We start from the raw sequence: 12,496 nt of genomic DNA, 5'->3' as shown, positions 1-12,496 counted from the left end.
TTGTGATCAAATTGTGATCAAGATTGTCTAATAATCTGAATTGAGCAACAAAACAGTAACAATGCAGCTCGGAGTTCACAAGCAAATAAAGACGATCCATCCAAGCTATTTCCTGGAATGCTGTTTTTACTATATCGTTCATCTCCCTCTGGTGTTCATTCATTTACCTGCAAAAGATTTCTACTCAAGACGTTCCATGCAGATATTTGTACCTAAACGTAAAGAAAATAATGTACTACTATCTCAAGGGTTACTAATATGTTAAAATGCAAATCCAGTAGATAGAAAGTGGGGAACGAACACCAATATACAAGAAGGTTTTTATTGATGTGGTATCAATACAATCAAGTACTGTAGATTTGTATAAGCAAACAAACATTTTGAATCAATAAGAGTGCATTTTATACCCAAATTCTAATCGCATAAAGGGAACGCAATAGCCTTGCATAACAAAAATCCTATAAGTTGATACATTTTACATTACTCAAATAAAAAATAAAAGTCAAAAAATAATCCTTTACAAACAACTCTAAAATGCTAACTACGTGTCGTAAATGCTCTTAACTCATCAATGCTGTTAAATACCATTTATACGTTCTAGGCTTCGGTGGTCGGTTTTGGCATCCCTAAAATTAAATTATCATAAATGTATAATACATCTTCATTAATTTCATGTGCAAATGGGAATGGCCGTTTGTGTTTACAGAAACTAAAACAAACAAGTATCCCTTAAGAACCGAAGCAAGACTCAAAAAAGAAGAAAAAAACACATTTTTTGTTTTTTAAAGATAAAAATAGAAAACACTTCAAAGCAACTTGTGATCGAGACGGTACATGAGTCTTACTGACACTCGCTGACCGTTTTGCGTGCAGGAAAATCTTTGCATGCAAGCAAAACACAAAAACAGAGAGTTATGGCCCCATGTAACTCACATCAACATTTCATATGTCCAAAAATGGAAGGCATCGAAAAAAGGGAAGAACATTTAGTACACAACCAGCCTGGGATGGGTTTGTAGACTCACATGACAAGATTAATACATAACAGTTTTTTCATGTTGTGAGAAGAAATGGGCCAGAGCAAGTGCACCGTTTAAATCATATATACTTGAAATACTGATTAGGCCTTTTTCCTGGCGTCGCTTTTCCAGAAGAGTCAATGTGTATGTATAGAAACTCAGCATGGTAGTAGATTTATACAGGATATTGTAAATTCGTATTGTAAAAATGTTTGGTGTCAGCCAGGAATCTGTTTAGTAAATAAGACTTTGTTAACTTATGTTGATGTCATCTCCCACAATCTTCTCATCGTCCAGATTTATGTCATAACGTCTTACCTTACTTTGCAAAGATTGTGTGTGTGGGAAATCAGGCTAAAAGTTTTTGGAGTGAAAAATGCACGTGGAACATTAACAGGACTGTAAACTCTTGCAAAGGTTTCGTAGCTTCATTCAAGTTTGTGATTATTCTTGCTGAAGTGTTCATGACTTGAATGCCAGGGGGACAATGTGAACCCCCCCCCCCCCCCCCACCCACCCCCCCACACACACACACACACATATATATTGACATAATGAGAGACAGAAGGATACACCTACCAGAACATACAAGCACACGCATGCAAACACAGCATGTACCCTTAATGCCTCATCCAACAGAAATGAGTCAATACACCACTCTCACCTCTGCCCCACCACCTCTCAGAGAAATCTGGCAGGGGGTTGTTAAATGTTACGCAACCTGTATTTCACAACCTGTGGGCCTCAGTCGGTCCCTTTACTTATTCACGGAGCGAACGCAGATTGATTCTCATTTCCGGCTGTTTATTTTTTGTCATAATTTCGCTTCTAAGAGACATCTCGTCCTTGTAGCCACAGATGTTCCACAAAGTGAAACAATTATTCTGCGATGTTAAACCCGGCGGTTTGAAAATTGATGGAAACAATTTCATTCACGAATTATCTAATTTGCCTGGCAACAGAGAGTTGCATAGAAACTGCCATTGAAGGAAGGAGTGGATGTGCATTATTTGGTTTTTCCAGCCATTTGCATCCTTATTTTGTATTAAATAGTCAGCGTCTTTATCAGATTTGGTTAAATGTGGTCAGAAATGTTGCTTTCGTATTATGGCGGCAAAGATTGCTCACTCGCAATGTTTACGTAGTACTAAACTTAATGAAACGTTGTTCTAACATTAGAAGGCATTGCTGTCACGATGGGAGCGTCTGAAGAGGATGCCTGCGTCCCTGTGATGTGATTTAAATATGAAAAATGGGATTGATTGAAAGATACAGGCTAATCTAGTTTGAGTTGTGTCCTTAACGTCCATTTAGCAGATGCTCTCAGTATCTTTTCTACCGCATGTAAACATTGACTGTATGCATAGATATCTTATTTAATTAATTGTGTCTGATAAGTCAAAGAAAATACATATTTCTTGCATCATCATTTGAACAGGGTAGTTTGAATTTAAATGTCTAATACTGTGAGGTCATATTTACCTGTGGGTTTTATTTCTTGGATTGCGTTTCTGGACAGTTCAATAAATAAAAACAATGATAACGGTCATTTTAAATGGTGGCCATCTAAATTCAGAAAGAAGCAAAGAAATAAGCACCCTACAGATGCAAACTAATTGTCAAAATATATATCTCACTCTTAAAACAACGATTGAATCCCATTAATAATTTTAACATAGCAAGTACTATAGAGGCCAAACAAAGGAGACGTGAAAGGTAATAGTATTCAGCACAGAATGCCTTGTTTTGCTATATTCTGTCTATGTTTTCGCTGTTGTATCACTGCTCTTTATGTCAGCATTGCCAGTATCACGTCTTAAATAGGAACAGAGGGTGGACGTGACTGCAGCCAAAAGGAACCAATCAGCCCCCAGGGTCGGGTGATGTCAGAGCTTGTGGGCAGGATGTGCAGTCACATGGGAAGGTCTGTTACTAGCACATTACAAAGTAAGGCACTTAATAGTCTGAAACTGATGAACAACAACAAGGACCAAATAATAATAAAATAATAACAATATAATAATTAACATAATATAAACTAAAAAAAAACACCATCATGAAAACAACCCAAAACACACATTTGAAGGGCAATGAAACAAAGAACACAGTATGAAAGTCCTTCCCCTACTTTTGAAAACAAAGTTTTTTCTTTTGCGGATATTGCTGAAGGTGAGACGGATACAGATGATGCCGATAATATCGAGAGTCCCATTGGTTTTGTGTTTCTGTGATGGCTGTAGGTATTTCAGGTTTAGGGCTGCTCTGAGGTGCCAATACAGGACAATGAAGGAAAGGGAAGGGTTATGTGGGACAGAGCAGAAATCCTGAGAAGGAGGAGTGAATGTATTCGGTAGAGTAGAGGCCATTTGCCTGATCCGACGGCATTTGGACCCACACTTGGTCACCCTCCTTCAGCTCTAGGACAGCGCTACCGGACGCCTGGTCCATGTAGCCTTTCTTGTATTCATCATAGGTGTAAGTAGCAGGCACATTGTTCTTGTACAGTGCCACCCACAGGCTTGTTCCCTTTACATGCATGTGGTATGCAAAGTAGTAGACACCAGATAAAGGAGCAGTGAACATGCCTGTAGCAGTGCTGTAGGCATTTTGCCCATTGTACAGGGTCCTGTCAAATTTTATTGGCATTGCAGAGGGAGGGAAAGGTGTGCTGAGGATCGCTGTGAAGGCTGGTGCCACAGAGGCAGAGAGTGGGACTTGACTGTATGCGGGACCTTTCCTGTCCCCTGGTACTTCATCCCCTTCCAACTGTGAATCGGTTGGCCCTGCAACTGCTTGGCCATTTCCAGGAGGACCGGGGGGCCCGGGAGGACCAGGAGGGCCATGGTTACCATTGAGTCCAGAGGGACCTGGTTTCCCAGGAGGACCCTGGGGACCTATAGCTCCTTTATCTCCCAACAGTCCAAGTCCTGGAGACCCTGGAAGTCCAGATTCACCCTTTACGCCAGGGGCACCCTGTGGCCCCATGGGACCCATGGGCCCCTGTAGCCCAGGAATTCCTGACTGCCCCCTGGGTCCTGGGGTTCCTATAAACCCTGACTCTCCTTTAGGTCCTGGAACACCCGTCAACCCTGGATTACCAGGCAGGCCAATATGCCCTGCATCACCTTTGGGGCCAGGTTTTCCAGTAGCTCCGTTAGGCCCAGGGATGCCTTTTTCCCCTGGGATGCCAGGTTTTCCAAAGGACCCAGTGGGGCCTTGGTCACCTCTGAGACCAGGAAGTCCTGGAGGGCCCTGGGGCCCAAAATCTCCCTTCTGTCCCGGCATTCCATGTTTTCCAGGGAGTCCCATTGGGCCTTGAAGTCCTGGTGGTCCTGTTTGCCCATCTAGGCCTTGTCCCCCAATTGGGCCCAGCATTCCTGGCTCTCCTTTCTCCCCTGGGAGACCAGGTAACCCACCATAGCCCTTTTCTCCTTTAGGCCCAGTCGGACCAGGTTTTCCATAACCAGCACTGCCAGGGAATCCAGGAGGACCCCTGAGCCCTGACTCACCTTTGGGACCTTGTGGACCTGGTCCACCAGGCAATCCGTCTTGCCCAGGCTTCCCCAACCCAACTGGTCCTGGCAGACCTTGTAGACCTGGAGACCCAGCCTCTCCTGGTTCTCCTTGTCCCCCTGGGAATCCTTGATCACCTTTAGGACCAGGCAATCCAGACAACCCTTTAAGACCTGGTTTGCCTATACCTGGAAGACCAGGTGGTCCTGCACTACCTTTCAACCCAGGAGGACCCCTTATGCCTGTAGGCCCTGGCTTTCCATTTCCATTCTCACCCTTTAACCCAGGTTCACCTGGTGGCCCAGAAAGTCCTTTATGTCCCGGTTCACCCCGAATCCCAGAGGGCCCTCTCATGCCTGGAAGTCCAGGCTTCCCATTTAGAGAAAGACCAGCTGGGCCAGGAAGGCCAGGCTGCCCTGGAGAACCTCTGAGACCTGGTTCACCACGAAGGCCAACCTCGCCATTAAGCCCCGGCATCCCCTTTGGTCCAATCTTTCCCGGAAGACCTGGAAGTCCAGGCTTACCAATTCCTGGATAGCCAGGAGGCCCCTGAGAGCCTGGCTGGCCATTGAGACCCGGCTTGCCCAGTCCCGGTTTGCCTGGCATTCCTTCTGGCCCAGCAGGGCCTCTTGGTCCAGGTTTACCCTGGGGGCCTGGTTCCCCCTTGACCTCCATCATGGGTGGCATATCTGGAAAAAAATAGAGGATTATATTATTGTCATGATAATATACCTCCACATTTAACCCATCTTCAACTTGAGAAACTTGAGGTTTATATGTCACTTAAAGACATTGTTTTAAAGGACCACCAGCCTCACCATTGGGGCGACAGTTGTCTATTGTACTGAATGGACTTAACATAACAGAACTCTCAAGTTACTGTGGGTCAAAGCAATACACAAACAAACAAAGAATGAAATATCTGCTTAATGTTAATATGACTAGTTTTTGATAAGCCAGTTCACTTTTGAAATCCCATTGTCCATGTCAAGACAGTAAAATGCAGCCAGAAAGGCATTAAAGACAGAATATATTTAGTAAACTTATTACGCTTTCCACCGCATGGTAAGGTGTCTGACTAGTCAAGTCATTGATTAGGTATTTTTCACAGGTTGGATAGCGCAGAAAACCTGTTATATTCTGGACAGGCCTCCAGTCCATATATCTATCCATGTAATCATACAACCAATTTTTTATTTTTAAACCGCAGTCACTCTGGTTTAAGAGTATGTGCAAAATGCTAATTGTTTTATTGTGAAACAAAGTATGAACGAGACTAAAGAAGTGTGCCACACGTCAGAAAAGTGTCTTCTGTATTCTGTCCTGGCAGTGAGTCAAGCAGAACACAGTCCGGCCACAGGGGGCAGAAGCCCAGACCGGGTCTGCAGATCACTCCAATCACAAAGTCTCAGTAGGTTTGTTATCTCAGCAACACCTCACCTGTATGTCCGATGGCAAAAGGGAACCTCAACTTGTTTTCTATTCGAAAGAATGAAATGACATGCATGCATATTTTAAAATTCAACATGTCTGTTTGTAAATCTATCAGATAAACTTGAAGTATTTTATCCATATTCTCTAACCATACCCCAAAAACAGTAAGACATGACCTCCCAATGTCAATACAGTGACACCTGTAGAAGAGATGAAAACATAATCTTTTCTCCGCTCATTAAGGTGGAGATCCCTTATTTCCCCATCATGTAACCACAGTCGACTACATCCCCCTGCTGGCACTCAATGAGAATACATCCTTGAAATCTGACACAGTGATGAGAAAAAGAGTATGAGTCTCGTTTGAGTTTTGGTAAGACTTGGTACTGGTAAGACTTCTGGTAAGACAGGTGTAATCACTTTTGTATCATCCTCCAAAATGATGGTTCCTTTTCTACATTCAGACAACAAGTTGTTTTTTATCAGCGCATAAAACACTCAAAACATTGTGCTGAGCTTTGTAATGATCAGTCTGGCCTGAGCTTAGTTTTTTAGCTTCTGTAGTGCCTTCATATATCACCCGGAGAGAGGAAATAAGATGCTTCACACTTGAGAGAATATAATTGCCCCTTCATTACTACATGCGGTTCTCTCCAGATGACAAAGTCTTAAGCTTTTTCAAATACACTTAAACTAGGAGTCACTGAATTGATTGAAGTCTGCTCTTGTAAGAGCAAAATTAGATAAGTACCCAAGCAAGCCTGAGGACAGTACTGACCCGTGAGATTGATGGCGGACCCACCGCTCATATATGCTTGTCACTGCACAAGAAAACCTATGTTCATAGTTGGTAGCCATCTTCTTACAAGAATGTCTTGCTTTTAGACATTTAGATCATTTTTTAACCATAGTTTTTAACCGTTCTTTCTACCGGAGCACCTATTAACCACATGAGCCCATTCTCCCAAATGAGATCCTATGTGATCAATGATTGTTTGTATTTTTAATGGACTCTGAGCCTATTGATAAAGATAGACAGAGCATATACTTAATCAATAACTGATAAATTGTTCCAGTGGTGATGCAATGTGGACACGTGACCACTGGGTGGCAGCAAAGGCATCGTATTCATCTCAGCCACATGGCGCGTTAGTTTCACTTCTCTTTAATTCTTAATCTTGGTTCCACCAAATTTTGCAATCACATTTATAGAAAGCATAACTTCTTTCGGCACATCTTTGATGTTTCTGTGATGGATTTGACTGCAATGCATAAACACTAAAATTGCTCTGAATCCAACTTCTGGAGTCTCTCTTTGTCCAAAATCATATTATGGCACTGAAATGAAAATGTGCCCCTCGTTTGCTTTGAACTTTCCTTTGAAGCAGTGGCCTCTGTTAACACATGGCACGTCTCATCCGATCCATAGCTTGTATTAGTTGTGAGAGTCAAATTTGATGATGATAGCAGTGACAGCATGAACATTTTTTCAGGATGATCACCCCCCCCGTCCCAGTTTCCCTTACCCGAGCCTTTTATACAATCTATTTTTACATCCTTCACACTCTCTCCTTCATCAAACAGCCAAAGAATATTTGATAAACATTGGGGTAACAGCATCCAGATGACAGGATGAACAACTGGCCAAGTGGAGCTCAGCAAACGGTGGGCAATCAGGCCTCCATTAGGCCCCAACGGAGAAGCTGCCAAATGCTGCAGGACCCGCAGGGCACCGAGACGCGCATACACACACACACACACACACACACACACACACACACACACACACACACACACACACACACACACACACACACACACACACACACACACACACACACACACACACACACACACACACACACACACACACACACACACACACACACACACACACACACACACACACACACACACTTCTCACACAGTCCCTTAACTGTCTGAAGAGAGACACTAAACCAGGGGCTTTAGTGCACAAGCCTGACCTGGGGAGATCGCGACATCCGTCACATATTTACCGCAATGTTGCAGACTTCTTTTGCTCCTTGGAAGACGTCATATTTCTGTTCCCCTTAAGGACTTGCATATGATCCGTGTCAGCGCTGACTCTGGGTCGGATAGTTAACTCATACACTGTTTGCAGAAAATGACTTCATGAGTTGAACACTTGAATTGATACCAGAGACAGAAAGACTTCTCAAAGAGTATTTCAAGGTCATCAATTTGAAGTTTTTCATATTTAAGAAGGCCTTACTGAGCAGTGTACAACATAGAGTTCAATCAAGTATTGAATCAGTTCTAAATGCCCTGATGGACTGTTGCTGAAAGTATTAGCGGCCCCGTCGGGCCGACGGAGTCAACAGCGACCAATTCCGTCAGAGCAGAGTGAGGCATTGAAGTACAAGAGGCACATGTAACCCCGTCGATTACTTACCAACGTAGTGTCCCTTGCCTTCTCTGAACGGGGGTCCAATAGGCCCTTTCATCATGGGCTGCATGTACTTCATGTGGGTAATGGGGGGGTAGCCTCCAGCAAGGGCGCGCGCTCCCAGCATCAGTAGCACACAGGCAGGAGCAAACAGCATGGTCATCAGCATCGCAGGCCTCAGACGACACACGAAAACAGCTGGAGGGACAAATAGAAGAGAAAAGAAGGCCACGGTCGTTGGTATCGTTCAAATGACTGGGCTTCACCTTGATTTTTCTAAGATTGAAGGAGGAGAAGGGAGGCAAGGGGAGTGTGAGTGGATGAAGCTGAGGTGGAATTCACATGCACAGTAATAACGATCAAAATGTTGTGAGCAAGAAATCTTTCCATCCTGCTTTTAATGCTTCTCCTCAAAACAGTCTTTCTCTCTTTCTTTCTTTCTTTCTTGCTGTGACATAATGCACCTGGCATGTGAACACTACGTTTTGTTGGTTTTTGTGTCTACGAGCATTGCATGTTCCAGCCAACCAGCTGCAGACCTTTGGGAAAGCAAAGAGGGAAAAGGAAACATGTTTCTTGAGTAGAAGTTGGCAAAGTAGCAGACACTGAAGCCCAAATATAAATGGGCTAAATGTTGGCTGAAATCTTTATTTTTAGCTACATATTGAAGACAGGGAGGACCTCCGGTACATGTCCACACACGAGGTTCACACACGTGCAAATGTAACATAACTAGAGTAGAACTCCCGAGTAGATTGGTCGGGTTGATGTTTGGGCTCGGGCGAGTGGACAGCAGATCTGTTGACTTCAATTTGCTTCGGTAAGAAAATAGCTACATCTCCAGCTCCAAAAAGTATTCTCCACAACAGTGGTCAAGTGCAAACAGGAAATCAGAGGATGGTTTGGGTGTTTTTGTGTCATAAGTGAGCACACGTAGGTGTCCTTTAACCGCTGAAACGGATGCGTGAAAATGGCTTAAGTTTTTTTTGCTTTTTTTGATGATGCGGAAGCCAAACGGAATCTCAGGTTCAGTCTGCTCCCGTCCGACTGCCGAAGGCGGCACGGGGATTGTGCGAAGATGTGAGAAAACGGTGCGTAGCTATGAAAAGCTCCTCTCTCAAACCTGCTTGGGGTTTTTTCAGACTTGACTGACACACAGTGTCGTGGTGTAACCGGATCATTAATGTAAAGCAGCATTTAGTCTAACATTTTAGCGCCAAAAAGAAAGAGAAAGCTGTTGCAAAGAGAAAGAGAAAGCTGTTGCAGTAGGTCTCGAGCTCATCAGGCCCCATTATTGCCCCTGCTTCAGGTAATACCCATTTCAAACACTGTTTATGTGTTTGTGTGAAAGTTCACTTGTCTCTGCAGATGTGGATTCATTTTTAATGCAACAATGAGAGGAAGGTTCAGCCTGAAAGTGGCAGTTACCCAGTCAAAGTTTTTCCCTCATTTGACAGTTTTCCGACGGACTTCCTCATTTTAAAATGACACCTAATCAGACTGTGCACCTCACTGCACTCAGGCATCGTGAGTTCACGGCAGACTTAAACTCACACGTGCTTTTTAACCGGTGCGTTCATTGACACCACGTGTGTGCAGAGACCACGTCTGTTTTACAACCTTGCCGTTTTTTCCGATATCCGAGCCATCGGTGGTCAAACTCCGCTTTAACGGCCACTCACAGTGTTTCTCTGGGTTCCTTTTGTTGTCATTAGACAACGAGTGTGCGCGCGTCGAGGGTATTTCTTTATGGCACCGACGGTTTGCTGGAGACTGGGAGGCCGGGGCAGAATCAAAAAGATCCCATCTTGAATGTGCACACAAAAGCTTAATCTATGCGAAATGAGGAACGCGAAGACGAGGATGTTAAAAGAAACAAACAGGAGGAGGAGAGAACAGTATTGGTTGGCCGGTTCGTGGTCGCTGGCCGACTCGCCGGCTGGCTGGCAGGGAATCTCGTCTGGTATGGGGATGGGGAGTGTGGGGGTGGGGGGGGGGCTGTGGTTTTGGTTGCACAGGCAGCTCTGGATGCCCACCGTCCACCATCCAGAGCGACAAACACACACACACACACACACACCTCCACAATTGGTTTCATCAAAAGTTTTTGTTCAATAAGCTCCGCAGACGTTGTTAAAGGATCTCACGCAGCCCCTCTCCGCAGACACCGCACACCCTCGGTATGCATGAGGACACACAACATAGCTCTGGTGAGTGGTTAACGCGGGTGTCTTGAAAAATGCTCAAACTCGTTAACCCTTCCCCCTGTTTTTGCCATGAAAATTCGTCCACCGAAAACCAACCAAGACAGAACCCCCCCCAGTTTGTGGGGTTAATGGCGAATCGAAGCCTGCCTTGGTCGTTAAAACGCTAGCGGCACTCAAGGTGACGGGGAAAAGGCCTCGCTGGCAGGGATGGTGAAATTTTATATGAAACAGATTTTAGAAAAGAAAAGAAAAATGAATCACCCAAACACAGAGCACGGCAGCAGATCCAAAAATACACACATAGAGGAAGATCAGAAGAGGAAAGAAGCATTAAGGAGAAAGTGACTGACCTTCGAGCAGAATAAGGTTCAATCGCTCAATATGTAAAGACTCTGCTAAAGATCAGGGGCACAAAGGCCTTAAGGGTCGGAACAGAAAAACATTAATGCCCACATCCAGTACAAGGACGCATGTGTGCATAGCGAACACTGACGGACAGGCAGCCAACCCACTTTCCTGAATCCAACAGATCTGTCTTCAATCCACCAGGTGATCTAAGCGACGGACATAAACCAGGCACCTCAAAGTGCTGCATGCCATCCCAACAGATGTAGGAAGGCCTTGAAGCCTGCAGAGGAGCCTCTAAAGCCTCCCCCGAAACCCAAACTCAGCAGCATCTCAAGTGGCCCGTTCAGACAGGCAGTCGGACTGCAAGCGAAGCAACGCGTTCCTCCAAACTGCTCGGCTGCCCACTAATAGAAATAAACAGCGCTGGGGAGGTGAGGTGGGGAGGTGTTCTGCCACCACTTCCATTAAGTGGTGCCTGTGTGGATCCAGACTGCCAGGCATTTCCTGAACCGCGTGCCACAGAGAGATTATAGGTACACACGAGAGTTCGGGGGTTCCGTGTCGTTTTCCTGGCGGAGGTTTCAGCTGCTCGGCGAGTGGCGGAATGATCACCTGAACGTCCTCAAACAGCTTTCACGAAAAACTCCCCGATGGCTGAACAACAACCGAGGTCCATGATTGTTAGTTAGTTTGGTTACGACCACAGGTTTCGCAGAGGAGTGCACTTAAAACCTGACCGCATATTTTAGCTGATTCATCGGATCCTGGCAGAGCTGAGCCACAACCGTGACCATAACAACTCCTGAATGTTAACCATAAACCCACACGGGTGGTCATCATCCTTTAACGAACCCTCTTTTTGTGAATTCAGCAAAGCAATTGCTGGGGACTTTTAAAGCAAGAGCGAATTTGCAGCAGCAGAGAGGATGAAGCGCGGTCAAAGTAAATAGAAAAAGACATCGATGGTTTATTTTTCAAACTGCAGTCTAGACGCTTGAGTAATAATGGATTTTACAGATTAAGTGAAAAAGGTTTCACTTACATTAAGCAAGGCAAACATTAAGCAAGCTTTTAAAAAACATACACCAGCGGGCCAAAGCGTTGCTACGGTATCACTTCCAGACGACACAGGGCTCCATTGACCTGCGGCCCCAACACGCTGACGGCCGGAGACATGCAGCTCTTACTGAGTTAGAGTGTGTGTGTGTGTGTGTGTGTGTGTGACTGGGGAGAGGAAATCGAGCGTGTGGGTTTATATTTAGAGAATCACCTGCTTTCCAATGAGGTAATCCATCCTCGAGCCTGAGTGGCACGTGGACCATTACACCCTTCCGGATTCAGTTCACTGCGACATATTTGAGTAGTGGTCACGGATTTTCGTGGCTTTGATGCCTCTATTTCTCAAACGTGTGCAAATAAGCAGCGGTGGAACAGCACATCTCTTCAAATGACTCGTCCATGTAGTACAAGTAGTAAATGCAAATCTTAACATGTTAAACAATTATGTATGGGTGCCATGTATCCAAATACCTTTTTGTGAAAATGTA

General features: G+C 44.7%; 1 protein-coding gene across 2 annotated transcripts in view; it reads right to left on the bottom strand.

Moving 5' to 3' along the window:
* Positions 1-308: 308 nt before the first annotated feature.
* The window catches only part of col8a2 (collagen, type VIII, alpha 2), a 35,017-nt gene continuing 22,829 nt past the window's right edge, over positions 309-12,496 (bottom strand). For both annotated transcript variants that reach the window (XM_040188146.2, XM_078081853.1), the window contains exons 2-3: positions 8,401-8,592; positions 309-5,221 (exon numbers count right to left, since the gene is read on the bottom strand). In XM_040188146.2, coding sequence (XP_040044080.1) covers positions 3,321-5,221; positions 8,401-8,563 — 2,064 coding nt within the window. In that variant the 5' untranslated portion in view covers positions 8,564-8,592 and the 3' untranslated portion in view covers positions 309-3,320. The remainder of the gene's footprint in view (positions 5,222-8,400; positions 8,593-12,496) is intronic.

Source organism: Gasterosteus aculeatus, chromosome 10 (genome assembly GCF_964276395.1).
Source record: "Gasterosteus aculeatus chromosome 10, fGasAcu3.hap1.1, whole genome shotgun sequence".
NCBI lineage: Eukaryota > Metazoa > Chordata > Actinopteri > Perciformes > Gasterosteidae > Gasterosteus > Gasterosteus aculeatus.
Note: the sequence above shows the minus strand (reverse complement) of the source record. Positions and strands in the feature narration are given on the sequence as shown.